General features: G+C 39.2%; 2 protein-coding genes across 5 annotated transcripts in view; one reads left to right on the forward strand and one right to left on the reverse strand.

Annotated features, from left to right (window-relative positions):
• Positions 1–27,685, forward strand: part of LOC145643550 (uncharacterized) — a 64,562-nt gene that overhangs the window by 33,646 nt on the left and 3,231 nt on the right. The gene's annotated exons all lie outside the window — the stretch shown is intronic.
• On the reverse strand, positions 10,349–19,598 carry LOC145643401 (V-set and immunoglobulin domain-containing protein 2-like). 4 transcript variants are annotated; one of them, XR_014115768.1, is made up of 9 exons: positions 19,546–19,598; positions 19,365–19,434; positions 18,862–19,212; positions 18,399–18,749; positions 17,944–18,051; positions 17,806–17,840; positions 17,586–17,693; positions 16,895–17,251; positions 10,349–11,915 (listed from the first exon to the last, which is right to left on the reverse strand). XR_014115768.1 is itself a non-coding variant. In XM_081694538.1 (8 exons), exons 1-8 carry the CDS (start codon positions 19,594–19,596, stop codon positions 11,901–11,903), a joined length of 1,089 nt encoding a protein of 362 aa, XP_081550664.1. In that variant the 5' UTR covers positions 19,597–19,598; the 3' UTR covers positions 10,349–11,900. The 4 variants fall into 4 exon arrangements, 3 of the variants coding, with proteins under 3 accessions (XP_081550664.1, XP_081550665.1, XP_081550663.1); XM_081694538.1 differs by lacking the exon at positions 16,895–17,251; XM_081694539.1 differs by lacking the exon at positions 10,349–11,915 and having other exon boundaries at positions 15,335–17,251; positions 18,399–18,689.

Raw genomic sequence — 27,685 nt, forward strand, 5'->3', positions numbered from 1 at the left:
ATTAGATGAGTTCAAATGGAACCTAAATGATGGACAAATAAGCCTGCATGTAAATGTATGTCTAATCCCAAGTGTCTACTTCAGTTTGAATCCTGAATGATCATTGTACTATGTGTACAATTTCAGATACCTAGTGTTAAAGTGAACAAGTATAAATTGTTCAAAAATGAGCTTAAAACTGCTGGTGCATAAAGATGCACATCTGAATGACTTTATACATTGCACTACTACTACATGAAAGGCTATTTGGGTCATTACATGAACGTGTAGTTGAACAGGTATTCCATGGCCAGCTAGTGTATATGCACAGTTGGAGACTACTGGCAATCTGTGGTCAAGCATAGGTTGTATGCTGATATTCTAGGTTTTTATTAAGGGTCAGTTTCTGGCCAGAGGGCTGCTTTTGACTGTGTGCATGGTGGCTCCCCCTAACTCCAGTAATGACAGTGTTGTGTAAAAATTCCAACTCCAGTAAGTTGCTTGAAAATGTTCTGGCACCCAAATAATAAAAGGTAATCCTTTTGACACAAATTTACTACTGATGATATGTTAGAGGGCACCTAACAAATTGTGTATGCTATCAGACTATACTTTGTTTTTGTACACTTACTAAGTGTAAATATAAGGAGGTGATTCAAATTAAATGGTCAGTGAGTGCCCAGTGAACTAAAATGCCCCATGAAGCAGCTATTAGCTCAACTTCAGATCAATGATGGAAACACTCTGTTATAAATAATGAATAATTGATTGGTCATTTTGTATCTACTGGTAGAAAAGGATTGGGTTCAAGCTCAGGTAACTGATAAAACACACAGTCAGCTGAAAGACTGGAAATAGCTAAAGTTCTTAACTTTGGCTGACAAATAAGTTCCAGATGGACTTCCACTGTTAACCTAAGCTTGTTTTTTTGCACTGAATTACACCTTTGTTACACCTGCTGAGATGGCTGTAAATTCTTAAGGCTATTGAGAGGCTGACAATCATCTTTCATAAAATGTGGGTAATAGACAGTGTAGAAAAGAAACAAAGTCCACTCCTAGTGACAGACCAATTAGAAAAATGGTCATCTCAGTTGAACTTACGTAATATGTACAACGGAGGCTTGCCTATGATTTATGCTTGTTTTGCTTCCATTTTCAAACAGGTGCTTAGCATCCATTCATTCACTGATCACATTTAAAGAAGACTAGATTACAAAATGCATGCACACTTCTTTGTGAGCTAGCCTTTGATGTTAGTGTAATATTCATAAAAGTAAAAATTACAATTTGGAATTTATCTGAAGCTACTTCAATTTACTGTAAAGGAATTCAATGTAATTGAAAGATGATTTTAAATTATTGTACTGACAGTATCGCCAATAGTCAGTGTCACAGTCTCATATTTTTACAGTAATATTCAAGCAACTATTATCTATTAAGTCAGTTTTAAAGCAGAATTGCATAGGATTCTGTTATAAAGATTTAAGAAGTTACTCCTAAACTGCAAATATTAAATGACAACTCGGGACATTTATTTCTGTGCCCTTTCTTCCTCTTTAAACTTGCTTTACAAAGGTTTTAACTAGACACTACCAAAATATTAGGACTTTGGGAGCCCCCCATATAACACCTCCATATACCTTCACCTCTTCTGCTATTCTACCTGCTTCCACTCTGCCATGATCCACCTCTACTTACAATCTGCTTACAACTCCTTACAATCGAGGCTCCTCCCAAACAACACTATAAATAGCTTAGAGCTTCCCATAGGTCTCTGTGAAGTCCCTGTAAAATGAGTTGCATGGATAACACCTTATGTAGAGGCTATATTCATTAGATATTTCAACCTACATTTTCAAGTCACTTTACCAAGCTTTCCTACCAGTCCCAAAAAACAGTCCTGGTGACAAAGGTCCTGCATAAAATTATGGAGAGCAAAACGATGAGTCACAAGTGTGCAGAGAAATACAATTATCCACCACTTCATGAATGCATTAAATTTACGAATTTGCTTTATTTTAAGTACCAATTTTTTTAAGTACTAACCGTCATATGAGTGTACATGTATTGCTATCAGTTTTCCACTGGATTTCTGCCTGCCTTTTGTTCCAAATCTACTGCCATGGGAGATGACAAGGTGGCAGCACCGACAACAAACAAGACTTGCCCATGTTTAACTGTCAGATGCATCTTTGTGCTCAGTACTAGCAATAACATCTGAAAGGAAAAAAGTTATTACATGTTCCAAATTACCATGGTAAGTTAACAATACTGTGTTATTACTTTAAATAGGACAGTCCCAACCATTCCACCTGCCTAGCCAGTGTGACCTTTATGCCTTACAATGCAAACAATGTGCTCTGCACTTGAGGCAGGTTTATGATGTTGCCTCAGGGGCTCTGTAAACCAGCCAAGAAAGTCTCCATTCTGGCTCAAAGCAAGTTTCTTGCAGACACTATTTCATGGCCCTTCCTCTGCTTTCAAAATGTATTTATTTCAAAACCTGCTGGACCCTATGATGCTCTGCAGGGATGGCTTTGTTTTTTCTCAAGCTCACAGAGAAAGTCAGTCAGAGAGCAAGGCAGAGAGAGTTGGAGAGTGAGAGAGATAGAAAGGGGTGAGATCACAGAAGTGTTTGTCCCCCCCACCAGCACCACCACCATCCATAGCTCCTCCTGAACTTTTCCATCCAAACACCACAGCGCTCAGAGCTGTTCACTCAGGACAATTTCTACTGCAGTTTTCTCCAGGATGTGCCACCTTTCATGGCCCCTTATCATACTAGAGGAGATAAGATGCTAAGCAGGTTGTGGTGTCTGCTGGAGGTAACTATGGGATAATTTCTTATCGAGCTATGGAAGGTTTTCTTTCAGAAAGCAAAAGGATGAAGGCTTGGCTTGACGACAATCCGGACTTCACTCACTCATACAAAAGCCACCCGGTAACTTAAGGAAGTAGACATGTTCATCCACCTACGATTAATTTGTTAATCCATAATATACTAGAGAATAGTGTAATGGATTACAAATACATTACAAATTATAAATACAACAATGTGCAGTGCAGTAAGTATATCATTAAGAGTTTAAGGACGCCATGCAGACACGCAATTGCTTAAAGCCTTTAGCTAACATTTTTCCTGATAAACATGTCACTCTGAACTGCTTTAATTACTTATGTTCAAGGTACAAGTGCTGACATTTTTATTTCATTGTGGAGTCTTATAGTTCTATTTACATGCAGCCTATAGCAGTATGCAGCGATTATTGTATACACCTATCTGTGGTCATTTCCATGTTACGTTATCATGCCTGTCCGTTGCAACGCAGCCTCTACATCTTCTGTTTCTCCTGTTCCTGCCTGGGACCTGTAGCTAGACGTCTGAAAGCTGTAGCTTCCATCTGAAAGCATAGGCATAGTCAGACTGGTATATCCTGTACAACTTGTCAGTGCTACACAGTGAAATTTCTGTTGTTGGACTGACACCATTTAAAGTGCAGGTGGACAAACACCTGGTAATTGTAGAAGGGATTTTGCTATAAAATCTGCTATAGCTTATGATGTAGTTAAGGAGTATTGCTGTAAATTAATACTCCAATATACACAGTAAAGCTGTTAAATGAACAATGCAGTGTTAAACTGGTTCTTGATGGATCACATATGCTTACACTATATTCCATTGTACACTATAATTTAGGTTTGGTTTTGATGGGCTTTCCTCCACTTCCTTGCAAGGTGTTTAATAAGCCATTGTGTCTACTTAGCCTGCGTTCTTTTAAACTAATGGATATGCTGTAACTTCAGCTCAAATCACAGATGCATGTGCGGAGAGGAGAGTGATTTATTATGGACATTATTAGGAGTCGTTAAAGCAGTCCAGGGTCATAGAGCCGACATGGAGAGTATGTGGATACATGACAAACAAACAAAAAACACATGAAGGCAAACAAGAAGGCAGGCTATAACTAAGGCTAGGAAAACACTCGGGGCTAAACAAGACAAAAATGAAGGCTTTGGAACACAGATTCAAGAAATGACCACAACAAAAACACATTCACAAATTCAAATGAGAAGCAAACTACTGGGAACCAGACAGGGCTTAAATACATGAACTTAATACTAGAAACGAGATACAGGTGTGGAAAAATCAAACGAAGGGTGGAGAAAATGAAACTATGGCATGGAACTAAAAAAAGAAATGACAGGGAAAACACGGAACACAGAACCTGGGAGGGACTGATTGGGTCAGTTTGAAAATGCAAGAAGCTGTCCAGGAACTCCTTTGAGGAACTCATTTGCCCTGGTCTGCAGATGCATGAAGGGCCCACACACTTTTGATGTTTTTACATCTGCATTAGAGGAAATACATTCAGAGTACCACATCAGGGAAAAGATTACCAGGACAACTACAGACCGTAGTTCAAAGTTCTTGAAGGAATTTTGCATGTATGGGGAAGAAAAAGAAGAATTCACTGATGAACAGGATGCAGATGTCTCCATTCTTGATGATGATTAAGAAGATGAAAGTGATTTAGAAGTGGAATACCAAGATGTCTATTTTGAATGATGACACTAGCCTCAAATACCAGCTTCCAAGGCATCAAAAATGTGCATGAGATCTGCTGAATATCTACAGTTGATGCCAATACTGCAGAAGTTAGCAGTGAGACATAAGAGGGCAGACTGTCTGCTTCTGCAAATTGAGGAAAGGAACTGTGCACTGTGGAATAAAACAAGCAGGTCAGCAATGGCTTTTGAAACAGTTGAATGTCACTGAGTTGCTAATTGTTGATATACAAATGATGTTACCAGCAATTTTTTGTTTTGCAGGATGACGCCAGCAGAATTGGGATTTTTGGATGAGTACATTGCTGTAATAAAACATTTTTTTCATGGCCCTTGACATCCTCCAAGAAGAATCCTTTGTGCATGTGGGTTTCATGATGCCAACTCATTCTCAACTGCAGGGGATGTTGAAGAAGTTTGAGTCATCCTGAAAAGTCTGTAGGCTCCTGCTTATAGCCCTACAGACAGGAATTCTGAAGAAGTTCAGATAGGTCATAAAAGATACTGAGATGATTGCTGTAGCTATACTTCTACCAGAATTCAGAACATCTTGGACCACAGAGGAAGTCTTATTGAAGACTGGTAATGTATCTTTATTAAAGAAATTCAGTGCGGTGTGCATCAATAAATATCAAAAAAGTGAACAGTAGAACAATTGTATAAATGGAACAGTGAATTTTCTTATGTGAATGCTTTTCTAGTCTTTACAATTGTAATACATCACATATTTTTGTTACGCAAACGCTGTAGGCTTTCTAAAGATAGCTCCAAAATAGTGCCCTGCTAGCCTATACAATAATTGAGTAAAATTATTTGAAAATTATGTCTTGGCACAGGGCTTGAGTACATCCTGAATCACCTTGAGATGAACTTGGATAATGATGAGGTTCTTGCAAACAATAGCCACTCTGATGAAAATTTCTTAGCATCTATGAAGTTTGGGAACTTACTTGTAAACAGGAGAGCTGGAGTGATACCTTTCATGTTCATCCATGGAAGTATCAACATTTTGCATTCCTTTTCGCAAATCAAGAAATTATTGCTCAAATTCTGCAGCCTATGAGAGACTGTTTAGTAATGCTGTACTCCTATTCTGTAAAGTGGGCTTGAACCCTCGTCAGCTAGGTGAGGACAGCTAGGTGAGCAACCACACCAACAATGGTGGGCCCATGTGCAGAACAGTTAGATCTTGGTTCAGGTAAAACAAAAGGAAAATACTAAACACCATGCCGAGTGTGGAAAAAGGGAGAACAAAGGATGCCACGATAAGAAATGGCAACCCTGAGGCACTGGGGAAAACCAAACTATAACTTCCCAAACAAAACCAGAAACGGGGAGGAAGTTGAATGGCTAAGCGAAGCCTCAGAAGAGAAACAGAATCGAGAGGGAAAACTGGAGAGGGGAGGAGACATGGAAAAACAAACATCCTTGCAGACAAGAAGTGAGGTGTAGCATGAGGGCTCACAGACCTCAGTACCTGAAGTTACTGGCTAGGAGCTTGGCTCAAAACCATAGCAAAGACCCAGCACTGAACGACTAGGTCACTTGGCATGTATAAGCTCTAGTCCAGCGGTTGGGTGTTGATCCTGATTAGTGGTATGGTTGACTCGGGGCCTCCCTCTGGTGGCTGGAGGGGGCCTCGGCCTGGTGCCGACCGTTACAGTACCCCCCCCCCCCCCCCCCCCCGGAAGGGGCGGCTCCTGATGTCCCAAGGCCAGCCGCACGATCCTGCCGAAAAGCCCAAATGAGTTCACGGTCCAGGAAGTGATGGGAGGGGACCCAGGACCGCTCCTCGGGCCCATATCCCTCCCAGTCCACCAAATACTGGACTCCACCATGAACTCACTGGACGTCCAAGAGACGCTCGACCGTGTACGCCGGTGCAACATCCACCATGCATGGACCCGGCGGGTTGGAGGGTCCCAGTGCACACAACACGGGCCTAAGGTGAGACACATGGAAAGTGGGGTGGACAAACAATGACAGGGGAAGAGCAAGGTGATAAGAAACAGGGTTTATGCGGCAAAGGACCTTGAATGTCCCGATGTAGCGAGGGGCGAGTTTGCGGGTATAACCATGCAAAGGTAGGTCCTTGGCTGATAGCGAAACCCTTTGCCCCGGCCGATAATGTTTTTGAGTAGCAGCGGCATAGAAAACAGCCCTGCGTGCCTGTTGCCAGGTGACGTGGCAGCGCCTGACCATCTGCTCTCTCAGACCCAACACCCATGTCCGCTTCTTCGTCAGGAAACATGGGTGGAGCATAACCATACTGGCATTCAAATGGTGACATGCCTAAGGAGGAGTGCCACAGGGTGTTGTGGGCAAACTCCACCCATAATAGGTGCTCAGACCAAGAGGATGGAAAGGAAGAGGTCAGACAGCAGAGCACTCCAAATCATGATTAATCTTTCGGTCTGGCTGTTGGATTGGGGGTGGAAGCCGGAGGACAACCTAGCTTCCGTCCCAACAACGGACAGAAGGCCCTCCATAACCGGCCAGTGAATTGAGGCCCGCGGTCTAACACGGTGTCGCTAGGCAGCCCATGAATATGGACCACCTGGGTAAGCAATAACTTAGCTGTCTCCTTCACCGATGGAAGTTTAGGCAGTGCAAAGAAGTGGCCACCCTTGGAGAACCCGTCCACGACTGTCAAAATCACTGTGTTGCCCCTTGATGGGGGAAGCCCTATAATAAAGTTGAGTGACAGTTGAGACCAAGGGCATGAAGGCACAGCTAGTGAGCGCAACAGACCAGCAGGCCTGAGCACACTGAGCGCAGGTGCGACAGGAGTTCACAAAACACCGAGACATCGGGTTCCATGTGGGGTCACCAAAACCACCAACGGAGAAATTCAAGCATCCGTCTGACTCCTGGGTGCACAGAAAATGGGGATGCATGTCTCCACTCGAGGACCTGAGCTCTAACCACCTTAGGGACATACATCCCTCTTGGTGGGCCTCCTGCCGGGTCTGGTTTGGTAAGGAGAGCCTGACGTACTGCCTTCTCAACCCCCCACTGGATTGGCGCTATGACACGGCCCTGGGGACAATGGTCAAGTTCAAATTCAAGTTCAGTTTATTTGTCACATACATAGTCATACACAGTATAACTTGCAGTGAAATGGTTTGAGTGCTCTGTCCAAACTGAGGGAAAAAAAAAAAAATTCATGGCCCTTGACATCCTCCAAGAAGAATGCTTTGTGCATCTGGGTTTCATGATGCCAACTCATTCTCAACTGCAGGGGATGTTGAAGTTTGAGTCATCCTGAAAAGTCTGTATATATATATATATATATATATATATATATATATATATATATATATATATACACATATACATATACATACACACAATATATTAACAATGTATGTACAATATATGTATAATATGTTTATATACACAATGTACAAAGTATATATGGATATGTATGTACACAATGTACAGGTCCAGCTTACAATTGAATATTTACAGTTACATGGTGGTGGTGATCCCCACACTTTATCAGTTTCCCCGAGTCAGGGCCCGAATGGCCTGTGGGAAGAAGCTCCTCTTCAGTCTCTCTGTCTTGCTCATCAGGGAGCTAAAGCGCTTCCCTGACCTCAACAGAGAGAAGATCCTATTGTTGGGATGGTGGGGTCCTTCACAATCCTCCTGGCCTTGGTCTGGCACCACTTGTAATAGATGCTCTACAGGTCAGGAAGTTCCATATGAGTGATGCGCTCTGCTGAATACACCACCCTTTGGAGTCTGTCCTGCTTGGTGCTGTTCCAAAACCAGACTGTGATGTTCCCCGTGAGGATACTCTCAATAGTGCAGGTGTAGAAGTTCTGCAGTATCTTGGAAGGCAGTCTGAAGTCTCTTAGGTGTCTGAGGTGGTAAAGACACTGATGAACCTTCTTTGCCAGGGAGTTGGTGTGGCGGGACCAGGACAGGTCCTGCGAGATGTGAACACCAAGGTATCTGAAACTATCTACTCTCACCACCGTGGTTCCACTGATCCTCACAGGTTGGTAGTGCCGCTCCTGCTTCTTGCTGCAATCCACGATCAGCTCCTTTGTCTTGCTGACGTTTAGAAGGAGATTATTTTCCTGGCACCAGTTTTCCAGGTGTTTAATCTCCTCCAGGTAGGCCCTCTCATCGTTGTCCGAGATCAGGCCCATGACGACGGTATCGTCAGCAAACTTGACAATGATGGTTGAGCTGGAAGTGGCTGTGCAGTCATAGGTAAGTAGAGTAAGTAGAGCAGGGGGCTTAGGACACAACCCTGAGGAGCTACAGTGCTGAGGGTGAGGGTGGATGAGACACAGTTGCCCACCCGTACTGATTGTGGTCTGTCTGTTAGGAAGTTGAAGATCCAGTCACACAGGGATGTATGCACTCCTAGATCCTCCAACTTGGTGTTAAATGCTGAACCGTAGTCTACAAACAGCATTTTAACATAATTACCCCTCTCGTTGTCCAGGTGGGTCAGTGTGGTGTGGAGCATATATGCAATTGCATCATCAGAGGAGCAGTTGTGGTGGTATGCAAACTGCAGTGGGTCCATTGAGGCTGGCAGTGAAGATGTGATGAAATCTCTGACTAGCTTCTCAAAGCACTTCAAGACTGATGTGAGGGCAACAGGGCGGTAGTCATTGAGGCCGGAGGGTCTAGGTTTCTTCGGGACGGGGACAATGGTGGAATGCTTGAAGCTGGATGGGAGGATATTGAGCGTCAGGGAGAGATTAAAGATGTCGGTGAATACCGGGGCTAGCTGGTCTGCGTAGGCTTTGAGGACTCTCCCGCAGATACCATCTGGTCCTGCAGCCTTCCTGGTATTCACTCTTTTGAACACTCTCCTCACGTCACGCTCTGTGATGATGAGAGGGCTCTGTTCAATAGTGGGCTCTGGGCATGCGCCGTTGGCTGCGCCGATAGCACCATTAGCATTGTTAGTGTAAGCGCTGTTAGCATTAGCGCTGCTAGATGTAGCCTCGAAGCGAGCGAAGAATGTGTTCAGCTCGTTCACCAGAGATTCATCTGCACTCATCAGTCCGGAGGGTGGGCTCCTGTAGTCTGTGATCATCCATAGTTCCTGCCACATGGATCTATAGTCACTCTGCTGGAACTGTGTCCCTAATTTCCTTTCGTAGCGCCGCTTTGCCTCCCTCACCACCCTGCGCACTCCGTATGTCACAGACTTGTACTCATCCATGTTCCCGCTGATGATCCCCACATTGTAGGCAGCAGTGTGAGAGCTCAGAGCCTCGCGGATGGTTTTGTCCACCCAGGGCTTCTGGTTGGGAAACTTTGATGGTGGTTCTTGGAATCGTGTTGTCCATCAGTTTCCCAATAAACCCTACTACTACCGCCATAAACTTGCTGACATCAGTGCTGCACCGGAACATGTCCCAGTCTGTGTCATCCAGAACATCCTGCAGAGCGTCCACCAATTGGTCTGTCCAGCACTCGTCCAACCTCTGAACCGGAGCTTCCTGTTTCAGCCTTTGTTTATATTTTGGTAGTAGGAAGATGGCGGCGTGGTCTGACTTACCAAATGGTGGATGAGCTAGTGCCTTGTAGCTGTCCTTGTATGGGGTGTAGCAATGGTCGAGTGTCCTATTTCCCCTGCTGGGGAAGGTTACATGCTGGTAAAGGTTGGGCACAGCACGCTTGAGGTTAGCGCTGTTGAAATCCCCAACCACAATAAGTGCAACGTCCCGGTGTTGTGCCTGAAACTGCATGAGCCTCATGAAGTTCCTACAGTGCAGTGTCCATGTTGGCCTGAGGTGGGATGTACACGGTGTTGATGATGACTGAAGTCAAAATACACTAACAGGATTAAAAACTATAACCCTGTGTGTGTGGGGGGGAGGGCAATCTTTCTGAAGCAATCTTTCTAAAGTATTTTACTTCTTTCATTCTTACTTTCTTTGGTAAACTTTGCATCTCAGTAAAAGATAATGATAGTGGAACTGAGGCCAGATCTCAGACGCTTTGATAAAAGTAATCTATATAAGCATAAATCAACCAAAAATGAAAGGGATTTGGTTTGGTCAAAATTTTGCCTAAGAATACTGCCATGAATAAGGCATGGTATCAAACCATCCTCCAAGAACAACTTCTCCCAATGATCCAAGAGCAATTTAGTGATGCTCACTGCTTTTTAGATCATGAAGGAGCACCATGTCACAAGGCAAAAGTGATAACCAAATGACTCTGTGAAAACATTGAAATTTGGGTCCATGGCCAGGAACCTATGGTCAATCCTCAAAAAGAGGGTGGTTGAACAAAAACACAGAAATTGACATCCACTCCAAGCACTGATTAGGCAAGAATCGGTTGCCATCAGTCAACATTTTGCCCAGAAGGTGATATCCAGCATACCAAGGCAAGTTGAAGCAGTCTTAAAAAAGGAGGGTGAACACTGTAAATATTAAGTCTTTGCTTGACATGGATATATTTGAAAAAAAAGGAAAAAAAAAAAACTTACGAAATGCTTATAATTTTAATTAACTATACCATATAAATATCTGACAAAAGGATCTAAAAAACTGAGGTAGTAAACATTTTGAAAATCTAAATTTGTCTCAAAACTTTTGGCCACAACTATACATTCATTATTTGGTCATGGTAAAGAAATACATTCAAGGTGTCAGGTTTTTTTGTTTTTAAATCAACATTACATATAAAAACTCAGAAGACATGTCTACTTCACTGGCAGTTTTGGACATAGAATTGGATATATTTGTGCTCTTGATGACCCCTGGTTACTTTCACCACCACTGGAAAAAAATCTGAGTCAGCAAGTTTTTCTACAATGAACCACACCAAATCTGACTTTGAATGACTTTGTAAACATTAACATCAAATTTGAAATTGGATATTATCAACAAATCATTCAGCCTGACAACAAACACCCTTCATGAGTAACACTCAATATCCAAATACTTACATTTAAATAAAACACTTGGAAAAATGATGGGTATACAAATGTGTGTATTATTGATTCTAATATACCAGCACAAATATAGTTGAAAACAAGAATGATTGATAATAACTGTGTAGGCACATAACTAAAGGTATAATATTAGTACCCCGCATGCAACATTATTGGCTAACTGCCTGATAAGCTTGTAATTGGTGTGAATGTGTTGCATGCACAATGGTCCAGGAACAAAGTACTTGTGGTTTTCTAGAGTAATTTGAGTAAAGCCCATCCAATGCCTCATTCATTACATCTGGTAGGAAACTAAGACCAGCTGCATTTATGAAGATTCTTTCTTTATTGACAAGATAGAGTAAGTAGACAAAATCAGGAGTATTACTTGAAAGAGCATGCTCAAGCCTTGTCCAGAGTCTTGAATTACAATCTTATCTAAAAGCTTCCTGCAACATGAAACAGGACACTCAGTAAAACATTAAACATATTGACAATAATCTTGCTAACTGAATGCACCTGAACAATGACATGGGTAAAATCTAATATACGCCTGTTTAGTCTACATACCCACATATATAGAGCTGATGTTAAGTTATCTGAAGTTAAGCTACTTTACCAATGGTTAAGATGATGTAAAACTGTTTTAGTCATCCAACCTATCACAACTAACCCAAACACTCCTCTAAGATTATAACTTGACTCAAGTTTGTTAGGGAAGATGACATTTCAAATGTGCAGTGCTCTGATTCTTGAAGAACACACAGACACAGAAACCACTCAGCAGCTCTTAAGGCTCACATGAGCTATGCGAAGCTTGCAGTGCCACTTGAGATTCAACTGAGTACCATAGAATGGGCTATCTGAGCATTCCATCCATCTATCCACATCTTGTGCTACAGGGAGGAACGACCCATCAAGATGGGTAGGTGCACAACGCTTACCTGGGGTCTCATTACAAAAACCAGCTGCATGTGAAACTACCTGCTGTGTTTTCTGCGAATGAAGAGACACCCTTGGACCTGCAGTGCTAGGGGATTTGCTGTCTCTGGCTTGGTGGCATTGAGACATGACAAACCAGAACTGTGTATAAACAGCAGGAGTTTTGTCACAGCGGAACAACCATATAACAGAGTCTTGCTCTCTCGCTGCATCCTTATAGGGCTGGTCATTCTGTAACGTGGAACAATCATGAACCAGACACAAATAAGGAACGGATCCAAAACAAGGAAGCTCATGGAAAATAAACCACGAAGTAAACAAGGGCACAAGATAGAGTTGCCAAGGTAACAGAGACACTAGGGAAGAGCCAACCACGAGGACCATCCCATACCAATTAACAACTTTACCTGGTCAACTCTCCTCCATCTTGTAACAACACTGGTTTCAACTTATGGCTTGATGTGATATGACAAAATGCACCAGATGGTGCTGGCGTTCTTAGAAATGAATGAGAGGTGAAGCAGAAATTGCCTCGCTTCAATGCAATACAAATGTGCCATGTGCGTGCATTATTCACTGCCTAAAACGTCTGCACAAGCATGTGTTAACACTTAATGCATTAGGAAATTGTCAGGCAAAGAAACCACCTTAACTGACAATGAATTATATAAAAGGATATTGTTATGTATATTTCATTTAAGTTTGGTTCATCAATTATTTTGGCATATAAACATAAAAATGAAATAACCAAACTGAGAAGTAAATAACAGAGTAAATATTTTGGCATGATTTTTGTTTTTCTGAAAAAAAAGTTTGTGGTACCCTCAGTAACTGCACACAAGGACAGCACATGGATACATTTATATACAGCTTTAACCCTGTATTCATTCACTGGACATTTTATTAGAATCATGTTGTAGCTGTCTGTGGGCATTTATTTTTTTGTTAGCCATCCCCTAGTCATGGATACTCAGTGTAGTGACGATAAGACTACCATTTATTTCCCTGATGAAACTTTGACCTGGTCAAAGGGGGGCCCTATCTTACCCCCGGACCACTGACCAGACCCAGGACCCGATAGTGCTTTGAGGTTGAGCAAGACAGCCATAAACAGCCTAGCTGTCAAGATAACCTTGTATTCTGACCCTCAACCCCCTGTCCTTTGAAGTCATAAACTCATGTATGAGAAGGAGGAAAGCTTCCTAGCCTGGTTATACTTCAAGAAACTGTGACCATAAATTCCATCAGACTCACTCAAATCCCTACCAGGGCAAATATCTTTTCTCATCCCACAGATTCACAAAGTAACAACTTGATATTTACTCTAATATGATGTCAAATGATAATCAAATAGTAATATATGGTTATTTTAACATAATCTCCAAATCATGACATTTGCTCCTGTTATTTTATATGTATCTATTGTCACATTATTCTGTTCATTATTTGTTCCTTATTAATTTGCAGTACTCATCCAGATTACTTCATCTGTATGTTGCATAACCTCATGCATATTGTAAACAAATTGTTACTCACTCCTAGTTGTGTTTACCAGAAATCTTATATGAACCAATTAGACAATATATTACAGTTAGTAGTTTGTAACTTCTGGAAAATAGGAAATTATCCAATTGCTCTACACCTCTCAGGGTTTGTTTATAAACTTCATTCTAAGATGAGGAGGCAGAAATGGGTAGGAATATTTGATTTTGTTTATTTTTCTTTATTCATTTATTTTCTTTATAGTTGATTCATCCTATGTATTCCTATATCTCTTAAATTATTTTTTCTCAATTTTGAATACAAAGGCTTTAACGTTGAATGGAAAGGAGGCGGACACGTGCGGAGAAAAGCGAGTTTTATTATGGGCAAATCTAGAGTCCTAATCATTTGTACAGTCCAGTGTCATCAAACTAACACATAGTCTGAGAATACATCTTAAACAAACAAAAGCACATTAGAAACAAATGATGCAGGCTATAACAAAGAGGCTAGGAATCACGAACAAGGCATGGACTACAAACAGAGGCTTTGATTCACAATGACCAGCCAAACCACAGGCAAAAAGGCAGGGTATACATACACAGTGTAATTGTTAGATACTGGAGCCTTTATGTCTTCAGGCACCCAACGCAAGGTCTTTGCCTATCAGCCATGACATGGCGGCTTGACCGCGACCGCGAGCCCTGTCTCTCTTTAAGCACAGGAGTGGCTCATGGTGGGCACAGCTCGTGGCTCATTCATACATAGAGCATCTAATCTTTACTAACCTTGTCTCTTTCCTATCTACGTAAACCCTTAGAACATGCTTCACTTTTCCCCGTCAACCTTTAGATTTAGATAGTAGATATAGGACACATATATACTGTGTGCTTTCCTCAATAAAGTGGAACTCTCTTGATTCACTACCTTGGTGTCAGTGTCTCTTGGCTTCCCTGGATCCGGCTACAGAGGACGGAGGGGAGAGGAGATCAAACCTGAAGGGCTGGTCAGCTTGAACCAGTTTCTAACAGTCATGAGGACTTAAACAAGACACAGGTGCTACAAATGAAGGATGGAGAAAATGAAACACAGAAGCTGAATAATTACACTGGACAGAGAAACCAAGACAATAAGAAAGATACCCTGACAAAGGCTATTAAATTTGCTTGAACTAGGCATATCCTCCCCCCCCCCAACAGAGAACTTCAGCAGAAATTCTTTCCTAAAATAAGTGAATAACCTCTTGCTAAGTGGTTAGAAAGATTCAAATCCAGGTTATCTTAGTTTGTTTTACCATATTATATATATATATATATATATATATATATGTTTCTATATATATTGTTTATATATATATATATATATATATATATATATATATATATATATATATATATATATATATATATATATATATATATATATATATTTGTTTCTTTTCGTTATTATCTTACTAATTTCTTATTGTTGTTGTGTAATTTGCACATCACAGCTTATATTGAGCAACCCCCTGTCCAGGAATCCTGGTCCTATCACTGCCATCAGCCTTCATAGCTCATGCACTGCTATTGAGATGATTTCAAGGAAATGGACACTGTCTGCATGACCCACTCTGGCGATGTGATGGAGACTGAACTTCTCCCTCAGAGCCATCAGACAACTCCAAGGAAAGGGGTTACCCATTTACGATTTTCTCTATCCAGATGGCTTTGTTGAAACACACGCTTTGACAGATGGTTCAGATGCCAGGGTGTCATAAGATCCCGCATTTCCCTTCTATCTTACCAGTTGGTATCAATAGTAACTTTATTATTTACTAATTAAATTAGGTTAGTTAACTCTTTCCTCTCATCTGTAATTCAGCTTCATTAACACCACTATTAGCCCAGTTTCCCGTACACTGTGTCATAAAGGCTGGCCCTTGTTCCCCTTATCTTCCTTTTATGCTTGGATCATGAATTTTGTTTGATTAATATGTTTGCTTTAGTTTTGTTTGGTTGATAAGTACATTACCCAGTTGGTCATTCCCAGAGGGTGTTTAAAACAGTTTGTTTTTTATTAGCCTAATTGCCTACCCCATCCACCATGAATTAAGTGTTACATTCTGTTTAGTTGCCTGTTAGGATGGTTATTCTAGTGAATTTAATACTCCTGATCATTAATAGAATTCTGGTCAATGATTGTTGTGCAGGTTTTTCCTATTTATGTTTATTCAACAAATATCCCTTGATTATTATTCTGTGAGTTGAGAAGTGATATTCAAATGTTTAGTAGTTGAGAAATAATCATGTACCAAACTAGCGACTTTCATGAGTTGAAACTGGATTATTAATCATTAATAAATGTATTAAAATTAACACATTTTCCTTTTAATCAAATTGTTGCCCCAAATAATTGTATCCATTGTAATTGACAATCTATTAAAAGTATTAAAACTGCTACTTAAAACTGATACATCAGTTTCTAAAAATAATAGTCCTGTTGTCTGCTTGGCACTGTTGCAGACCACTCTTAACCAAACTGAAAAATTGATTTGTGTAAAAAAAAAATCCTTGCACCAGCTCAACACCTATTACCATGCTTGAATCAATACTGTGTTGAGCATGGTCTCAGCAAAGTTCCTGTGGCCATAATTGAGTGGTCCTGTGGGCAGAACTAAGTGATGTCTGGGATAAAACAGCTGCTCAAGACTTAAGCATGGAGATCTTTCATCTGAAGAACTTATTTGCATCCTTAATGCATTCCTTCAGCACATATATTAGAAACAGTATGCTAGAATTAAGTGTATGTTGAAAATGTTTTGTGAAAACCTCTTTTCCTTTGAACTTTGTTCCATTTTTAAGTGTATATTTATCTTTAACTACTTTCTAGATAACACAGACATGGATCTGAGGGTTCTGTCCACATCAAACCCCCTCCACCCACTCCACAAAAAAGGATGGAAACATTCTAAACCTCAAGCCTTCTTATGCCCAAGCCTTACTATTACTACTAATAAATTTACCTGTAATTGGAACACTGACGTGTTGCAAAGCTTCATATTCACAGATTTAATAAAAAAATTTAAAAAAAAAAAAGTGCAAGTGATCTGCAGATCAAACAAAACACTGATCATTTATATTGATTAAAAATTGTTAAAATCATTTACAGCATTTATCTGACACTTTTATCCAAAATGACTTACAATTATGACTGAATACAACTTGAGCAATCAAGGATTAAGGGCCTTGCTCAGGGGCCCAATGCTGGAAGTAGAGGACCTTGAACTAGCAACTTTCCAATTACAGCTTAAGTACCTTAACCACTGGGCTACCACTGCCATGGATAAAATTCAGATAAAGTGTGCTAGAGGACAGAAATCCTAAAATGTTAAGTATTTATTTTAAAACAGTACTCTACAAAACAAACTGCATAAACACATAAGAATTACAAGTGACTGAGTAAAAGCTAGGTGCTGTACCACATGTATAGCTGTTTTGGAGCTAAAAAATTAGACATACTTCCCACATTGCTAGTACTACTAACAAGAAAAATAATAATAATTGGTATTAAGTATTATTGTTATTATTTCAGCAATAGGAACTTTACAATAACTGAAATCCAATCATTTACATAAATTATACCACCATACATTCATTTCTTAAAAGAATATTGTAAGGAAATCCTTACATGGTTTTCTACTGATGTGCCTTTACCTGTGCATATACAGACTGATCACTGTTGAACTTTGCTTTGGTTCTTTGGGTGGAGTGAGAATGAGCAAAGCTCAGAGCTGCATAGTTCAAGGTGCCTGGGTCCTCAGTCTGAAAGTAATCACAACCCAACATGAGAAAATGCTTGAGCATTTTAAACATATGTAACATTTTAGCACATGTAACCTAATCTACTAAAGTTATTATAGAATAAAATAATCACCTGGTTTACTTGAACTCTTTGACCTTCAGAAGAATCTTAAACAAATGATAAGTAGATCAATTAAACCAATGTGAAATATGGAAGGTACAGTCACCCGCAATGAGAAATGAACAATTACGTCTCAAAAATAAAATGCACCTTTATGATGACTGTTGTGTAATCTTCTGCATAATAATAAAACCACAACCAGGCATACGATGTTTGATGCTGCTAAAATAAAAATAGTTGGGTCCATAGTACCTTTGTCTGCAATAACCAAATAAGAAGACTTTTAGTTAAATCAAAATGATAAATGTGATTCAGAATAAAATAAATAAAACATGCAATGAACATTCACTGTTTATGAAAAGTCATAGCAAAACAACTTTTGTTTTAATCCAACTCAAATGGTAATGAATGGCTGCCTATCAGACTAATATTTATTTGAAATCTAAAAATGTTTTGTTAGCATTAAAAAAAAAGATATTTTCCTCTTATGCTGAGTTTGTTTTTGTTACACACAGAAGAAATTCTAATTATTATTATTAGTAGTAGTAGTATTGTTGTTGTTGTTTAATTATTTCTTTATTCAAATTGTTTCATTTAGTTTTTACCTGCAAAGTTCACTTTAGTTCCATTGCCAAAGATTATCTCTCCACATTCAGCCACAGCACAGTAGTAAGTTCCAGCATCAGAGAGACTGAGGTTCTTCTTGGGAAGCATGTACATACACCTCTGTGTATAAGAGCCAGCCTCAGAGCTATTCTTACACTGACCACTCCTGTCTCCATGAGTGTAAATGATTCCTGGATGAGATTCTCCTGAGCCATGTCTGAACCAGTAGACACTGTGCTCTCCTGCACACCTCTTTGTGAGTACTGTGCACTTCAAAGTTGCATTACTGCCTGTCATGACAGGATTTAAAACAGGATGTTGGAGAACATCGTAGTGACTGGCAGGTGTATCTATAGAGAAAGTTATTTTGTGCTTATTGAGGGAGACAATCTGATTTGTACAGTAAATTATTTCATGGCAAATTATGAAGTGCATTTAGTATTTTAACAGACCAGCACCTACCTTTGAGCACTAAAACTGTGCAGTCCTCCAATCCAATATGTGAATAATATGAAACAGCACAGTAGTATGTTGCAGAGTCAGATGGTTCTGCATCAGAGATAGTCATAGTAAAGTTGTTTCCTTTTCTTACAGCATTATGGCGTCCAGTCTTGTTAAAATGTTTGTAGTACAAAACTGGTTCAGAGTAGTATGCAGAGGCAATCAGAAGAGGCTTTTCTCCTGGAGTGTGTTTGAACCATGCAGTCGTTGAAGCAAGACTGGATGAAAATGAGCAAGTCAGATGAATATTTTCACCAAACTTAACAAACTTCAGCCCATCTATCTGAATATTTACCTCCTTTGAGGTATTGCCTGAAAAAAAAGTGAAAAGTGAAACTCCATTGATATAAAAAAAATTGGAAAGGTTTATGGATTAGTACAGCAAATATAGTTGCTGCAATGTACTGTAAACGAATGTAAACAAAATAAACTTATTTAGTGATACACTAAAGATTATACACTACCTAAAGTTGGTAAAAAGAAGGAAATTATATAAAATCGAATCATCAGCAAACTCCTCAAGTAATGTATCCCCTGGGATAAAAAAAAATAAAATAAAATAAAATCAGTTACACTATTCACATATTTAGAGTAATGAAACTTTAACACAATCTTATTGGACCAGAATAAAAATGATTCACTTACAGATTTTGAAGAACAGGAGTAAAGCTTTGTAGGTATAACTAAAGAATGCATGATTCTCTAGATGAAACGCCTACCACAACAGCTTTAAAACTCTGTGCTGACAGCTGATTGGTTGCCATAACAGAAGACTGAATTAGGCCCCACCCACTAATATGAATGGGTTAAATTCCCCGACCAAAGGAATAGTACCACATTAAGACTATTAATGTCTTTTTAAACCCATAAAGCTGAAATGACAGAATTGAAAATTAATTAACCAAATTGAAAGATAATAGTGTGATTTTTTTTTTTTACAAAACTGTATATTTACTTCATCCTAAAAGGATGAAAAGATGGTAGTTGTGAAATAGAGCTGTGGTCAACTACAAATGTAATACTCATCTTGCAGTGTGCAAAGCACAGTAATCTTAACACAAAATCAGTTTCCAAACCTTATGAAATTAGTAGTAAAGCCTTCAACAGTGTATCGCATTTTCGTATAGTTACACAATTTCAAAGTGACATTGGTGTTTATTGATATTGTTCCTGTCTCTTTTTTAAATAAATCTCTTTCATGTTTGCACATGCCCAATCATATCTGTCTGCACAGACATTACATATACATTATTAAATGTACTTTAAATACCACTATTATATAAATCCATGACTTTGAAATTTTCAATATATAAATAAATATTATTTTGGAAATTTCCTTTGCATACAGAACATCATACTTGAATACCTACTGGGTAGAGAACCAAGTTGCACATAAGGTGCCACTGTGTTGGAATGATGTGATAATGGGCTTGATGACAACATTTAAGCAATATTATGAGAGGGGGCACTGTTATACTGAATATCTGCACAGCTGGGATTTAGTTCAAGTTAAAAATGACATTCAGTGTAGTAGCATGAATTCACACCTTATTTGTTTAAAAATTAATATGGCTCTGCCAAAACAGATAGTTCTGCAACTGGGTTGGGACTGGACTGTTGCCAAGCAACATGATAATAATCAACATGATAACAGGATAATACCTGTGACTGGCCTGGCTGGGAATTAATTTGTTGCTGGATCTCAATGTGAGGGGCACTCATATGGCACTACCTGCCAAACCAGAAACCCAAGTGTCTCAGATGTTTCTGATTAAATAAATTTGCATGGGGTCCAAAGATCCATGGAACACACCTGCTAGTATCACTTTGCATTGCATACATCCCATGCATCAACCTGGCAAACTATCATCCCCAGTAAAGGGTGGTCTGTGCCATACTCTGGGACCATGTATTCCAAGGGGCAAGGAGCCCTCAGGTGCCTCCTAGCCAGCTCTCTTGAGCCCTACAGATGTTAGCAATTAGTTATCCCATGTCTTCATGCAGTGTCAGTGAGAACTCTTCTCTTTTCATTACAAAAGGTTCTAAAATATTTACTATATTGACTATATATGGGAAAAATACAACAGACAAGCTTCATGCAAATCCTGCATTGTCTCATACTACACTGATTTTACAGCTCTTTGCTTCAGCTCTACAGTTCTTTGCTTCAGAGCTACATTTTCTTTCATGATACAAATAAGAGCAACTCAAACAGATTGGAGGCACCCTACTACTATACTTGTAGAGTCTTTTTGATGGACAGTTTATCTGCCCAACCTAGAAAAGGCAGTTTCACTCACTGACTGACTGAGTCCCATTGCTGCATCAAGCATGTGCAAAGACTCTCAGGGCCACTGTGCAGTAGAGAGCATATATTCCAGCATGTGTTGTAATCAATATATTGTAATCATTGATCAATTCTCAAAATGGATAGAAGCCATCCTAAGTGTCAGACGAAATGCAAAAATGCACTGATTTTACAGCTCTTTGCTTCAGCTCTACAGCTCTTTGCTTCAGAGCTACATTTTCCTTCTTCATACAAATAATAGCAACTCAAACAGATGGGAGGCGCCCTACTACTATACTTGTATTACTAGTATTGCATAGGGCCCTTTCTGATGTGCCCTTTTAAAGTTGACAGACTTTATCTTTTTTTGATGTTGTTGATATTCAATTAGCATCATCTACAGTTCAATTTCTTGAGTTGTCCACAATCTACATCACATGGGTAATGTTTATGTTCTGAAGACAGAAGGCAAGGCAGAACAATTTTTGAAGTTGTATTCCTTGAGTTTGTAAAAAAAAAGGTTTTCTAACTATGATCCAATTTACATGACATTTATCCAAAGCATCGTACAATTATGACCTGAGCAATTGAGGGCTAAGGGCTTTGCTCAAGGGCCCAACAGTGTTGGGACTTGAAACAGCAACCACTGAGCTACCACTTCCCACAAGATGGATTACAAGATAGAAACTAGGTTTTCACTGTATTTATGTGTATGACACTTTCATGCACTGGTGCTGTAGTTCAAAGGTTCAAACCTGGTGACAGAGTTGTAATTAAATGTCTGCTTCCTAGGAAACTAGAAGAGAATAGCTATGGGCCACCTGTAATTGTCATTGCAGTAACCAGAACTACTGTATTAACAGATTCTCAGCCCCAATGGATTCATGATAGTAATATTAAAGGGGTCACTCGATGGAGCTCACAAATATGACCCCATGCTGATAGGAGCTGTTCCACCAATCTTACCTGGGTCAGGAAAAAAGCTTGGACTAATGAACTGAAGGAGCACCATTTATGTCACAAAATAATATTATCCTCCTATGTCAATAAATTTGTGTAGCTTTTATAGTGCCTTAGAGGAAAATACTGTCTCTGTTAATCATTCAGTTTTAATACCTAATATCCTGAGGATGTCAACACCACAAACTTATTCAAGAATATGTTTTTCATTTTTATTTGACTGTAACTTTGTTCAAGAATAACTTTTCATGTTTGTTTTGTAAATGTTTCATACCCCGTGATAGGATGAACTTCTATCACATGAAAAATGTGAAAAACAAACTCATAGACTAAACATATTTCTGTTAAATAGTATGTGAAGCATTATGTACTTGCTGTTCTTGGGGGGAAAATGCTCCTCTCCTCATTTCCACCTGTTAGAAAATCAATTTCAACATGTTCTTTATGTGCTTTATCTGTCAATAACATGTTGATACATTTATCTTTGCATCCTACACCACTTCCCTTTTTTCCTCTCTCTCTCACACACACACATACACACACACACACACACACACACACACACACACACACACACACACACACACAGTCAGCAATCCCCCCCCCTGGCCACCAGAGGTCCACCTCTCTGGCATACTAGTATGGTCTCCATGGTTACTATCTCACCTGTTTTTAGTTAATGCCATCGGTCAGTCTATTTAAACTTACTAAACACTAAACCAAATGCTCATTGTGAACTATTGCCTCCACAAGTATACATTACATTCCTGTTGCATATTCTCTTGCGTTCTCTGTGTTTTGATCTCTGCCCTCTGCCTAGCCCTTTTTTGTACCTCTGCTGGTTTTTGATCTGTGCCTTGCCTGGTTTTGACCCTGTGTATGTCTTCTTGAAATATCCATTTGTTTTGCCCCTATTTTTAAATGTTGCAAATGGATTCCACTCAATCTTTGAGACTCACTCATTACACAAAGACACTTACTGTGTATATTCTCTGTCCATCCTCAAGCTTCTTGCCCAACGCATGACACCTGGTCTTGATTCGGAGTCAGTGTTCACTGCAAATCTATGTGATTGCAGGATGATAAGATGGTCTCCTGCTTACAGACAAAGGGTATCCCTAATTGCCCTATGTTATGACACCCTGTACCCTGTACCATTTTACCTTGTCCCTGAACCTGGACCACAGTCATGCTAAAACCTTTCCCATTGGAGGACTAGAGCAAGGGTCAAGATGACCATAGGGATCTTCAAGGTCAGGTTCCTGGTCTTGTGTGGGCTCAGGGTCACCTCAGAGAAGGCATTTGAAATTATAATAATGTGTGGTTTTGCTCAACAATGCCACCATCATAGGAAAGATGCTGAATAGATGCTGAAGAGGAACATCACTTCCTTGTAGCTGACCGCAGAAATGGTAAAATTGTCAGAGGCACGATTTGAAATCACCATTTCTGTGATTAACTGTAATACCCCTGTTCTTTCAAGCATCTGCCCTTTAATAAGTATTTATTTTTAAGACAATTTTATTTCAGTTTCATACTTTCTTTATTTCTTTTAAATACAAATTACACACGATTGTAGAATTTCCTTTTAATTACTCTTGAGTAAGATAACATTTTGGCCAGTCACATTCTGTTAGAGGATAGTCACAAACATGTTATCATGCAAATTCAAATGAAATGCCATCCTTTGTGTTAAATATGTACCTCTGGAGGCATTTAGATCAGTACAACTGCAGGAGGCTCCGTCACTGCCACAACATCGATCAATCTATGTTCAGACACTTAGTAGAGGGACCATTCCATAGTTTATTCGCTGTTAAGTGCTGTGAACTTACCTTGAACATAGGCACAGGGGATTTGTGGCTCTAAAGGGCTTTGGTTATAGGCAGGCTACTGTTCACTGCCTGTGTGAAAGGTTGTGGCAGCCCCTTTCCTGTTTTGGGGGTCTAATTAGCTATAGAGCCAGAATCAAATATACACCATGGTAAATTAGGTTACAATTAAGGACATTAAATAGTTAATATTACTCATACTACTTTGAATAATGTTTTCATATTTCATTTGTATTGGAGGCCATGCGTTTGATTCCACTTGGATCACATATAAATCAAGTAAATCATGTAAAGAAAAATCAGCATGTGTAAAATTGAGACAAATATTACAACCAATATATTAAATATTTTTGGCCTATCCTTCTGTTAAATATTGAATTATTAGGCTGTTACAAAATGTTTTTAAAATGTAATTATAACATGTGCCATGCTAAAGGAACAGTCCTTTAAAAATGCTGTTGTATTGCTTTTGAGTTGAAATATACACTACCAGTCAAAGGTTTGGATACACCTATTCTTTGTTTATTTTTACTATTTCCACATTAAAAAAAACACAGACTACAACAGACCAATAAAATACCATATGTGATTATGCTGCAATAAATGAATGACTTTCTTATATCTTAGATTCAGATTCTTCAAAGTAACTATCATATACTTTGATGATAGCTTTGCACACTCTTGGTGTTCTCTTACGAGCTTCATGAAGCAGACACCTATGATGCTTTCCCATCAGTCTTGAAAACATTCTCACATATACAGAGAACTTGTAGGGTGAAGAACTAAAGTTCTGAAAGAAAACTATTTGCTGAGGGTGTATCTAAAATTGTGTGTTAGTGTGTGTTTTGAAAATGAATTCATATAACACCTTTCCCAAATTATATTTATATTAGGAACAAATGTAAGTGTAATCCATTAGATTAAAATGCCTCTATTACTATTAAAACATTTATTGTGTCAGGAATGTCCAAACATTTGACTGGTATTGTATGCTCATAGTCTGCATATGCTCTTTTCTTTTTTTTTTAAATCTTTATAGGCCATGGTGAATCCTCTTATTGGTGTGCCATTGAGGACAACTTTTTTATAGTTAACTGAAATGCACTTTTGTTAGGATCAACCAATTAAGTATTGACAGATCTTCAGTTGGGCAGAAACCAAAAACTCTGTATATGACATGCTGAAATAAGTCAACTTGGAGTTCAAGGTTAAGTTTAAAGTTTGCTAAACAAGCTTTGTGAAATACCCCATACTCATACTCACTTGTTCATAATCTGCACATACAATCATGATTATTTCCACTTCCAATGCCCTAAAATACATTTTGACATTTTTTTCATTCACATCTGTTATGAATCCTGTTTTCAGCCCAACATAGATTTCTGAATGCTCAGAATAGTTTACTGATAAATGCACTTTCCTGTGAACTCTGTTCTATGTTTGCATGAAAACAATAACCACAATCTAGATGGTGTAGATATGGTGCAGTACATAGGCTACTGTGGATTCTGACCACATCACAGTTAAACGTTAACAGCCAGAAAGACCCTTGACAGAAAGGGAAACTGTTTAAACCTGTTAATACCTATAGCACTCAACTTTCATCTCAACTTTTGACTTATTTACAACTAAGACCTCTTCAACGACACCTTGCTATGCATTATAAACAATCATCTTAATTTTATTACAAATACATTTTAACACAGTACAAAGCTTCATGTTAATAAAATGTCCTTGTGTCACAATACATATGAGTAAAAAATAATTTTGCAGAAAGTGAACACTAATGATCATGTAATCCATTGTGATTTTAAAAGAGAGAGAGAGAGAGAGAAAGAAAGAAAGAAAGAAAGAAAGAAAGAAAGAAAGAAAGAAAGAAAGAAGGACCACAAGCCATAACAGGGAGAGAGTAAGAAGCCAGAACTAGAGACCTTCACATGGTGCCCAGAGGTGGAGTCCAGATGTAGTGCTTAGAGGATGCAATAATCATTTATACAATACAGTAAAGCAATACAGTTTTTACTCAATTGATTAAGCATTACTAATTAACATTTGGCATGCGATTGTCCATAAGCAGAGCTCAGGAGACTTTTGCCTGTATCAATGGTGCAACACTCAAAACAAATTTTACTGGGGTTGGCTCTTATCAACCTTTTATACTCTTTTTCTTTTCACAAAACATGTCACACAAAGCTACATTGATTATCAAAATTTCATGATAAACTAACAGGTTTTTTTGAAAGAATATGTCACGGAACGCTCACCTCCCGCAAAGGTTTGGCTAGCCACGTGCAGTAGTAGGGTCATGTTCGTAGCCACACCTGCACACACCTGTATTGTGTTAGTCTTTGTGTATTTAAACTCTTGTCATTGTGTGCAGTGTTGGCGGTTATTGTTGCCGTAATGTGTGAACGGTAAATTTTTTTTTGCCGTTGTTAAATGTAATTGTGTTTGTTCAGTGGTAACTGTGTTGCGTGCATTGTTTGTAACGCATGTGAGTGCCGTCATCTTTATGTTTCAATTAAATGTTCATCCATGTCCAAGAGAGTCTGTGCGTCCTGCCCCTCGCCCTGCAGCACTCGGGCCACCACATGTTACAGATTAGAACAGAAAATACATATATGTTGGAATCACTGATAGAACTCTAACAGCAGCAAGACCAAACACAATAAGGAGCTTCATAACTAAACTTAAAATCAAAAAAGCATATTATGCAAAGGGGCAGAGACAGACTGCTTCTAAGCAAGACAACAGGACAATAAACAGTAACTTACAGTAACAGGAAGTAACAGTACGAAAGTGTCATAAAGGATGGTCTACCATACAGCTACAAAGTAGTTGTAGCTGTATTATATTATACATGTATGTGTACATATAATGGCAGCAATTTATTGTTTCTAACTGCTGTACATGCTATCACATATACATACTGTCTTAAGTCACCCCTCTGAATGTGTTTAGCCATTAACAATGTACATTCTAATGGATTCAAACAGTATCTGAATTATGAAAAAAATTGCAACACATCCATAAATAATCCATTAAATAATTACATACTTTATATTCAAATTCAAATGATAAGTGTTTCTGATTGTCACACCGGCTCCACCCACTTCCTCTATGGCCAATGGAGAGAATCCTCAATGGAATTCTAGTCTCCCATGTGTTCGTGTCTTTCATCTGTCCCTTGTTTCCAGGTGTTCATATACACCTTTGCATCTCTGTGTCCTTTGTGAGATCTTGCCAATCTCTGCAAAATGCATTTCTGAGTGTTTTTGTCATGAGAACTGGTTTTATCTGTGTATTTCTAGGCTGTTATTACTCCAGCCTTTGCTTTTTTATTACATGTTCGATCTCATCGGTTTTGCTGCTTTATTTGGGTTGTAATTGGGTTTTTTGATATTGGATCGCCCCTATGGACTGAGTGTATTGTACTTTTGTTATTTCTGTCTGGTGAATACAAAATAATCTCTCGCTGCCAAGCTATCAGTCACAGATAAACCTTTGCAATTTTGTTATGGAAAACAATAGAAGGGGGCATTCAGTGGGAGTCTAAGAGCTGAAAACAGCCTAGGTAACCACGATGCTTTCCTGAGCAGTCACATTCAGCAGTTGCATGACATCGTGGCCACATAACCCTAACCGTAATCCTAACCTATCCCTAACCACTGCCTTTAAGCAGGTTTCTCCAGTCTCCTACCCAATG

Source organism: Electrophorus electricus, chromosome 13 (genome assembly GCF_041902795.1).
Source record: "Electrophorus electricus isolate QZ-2024a chromosome 13, ASM4190279v1, whole genome shotgun sequence".
Taxonomy (NCBI): Eukaryota; Metazoa; Chordata; class Actinopteri; order Gymnotiformes; family Gymnotidae; genus Electrophorus; species Electrophorus electricus.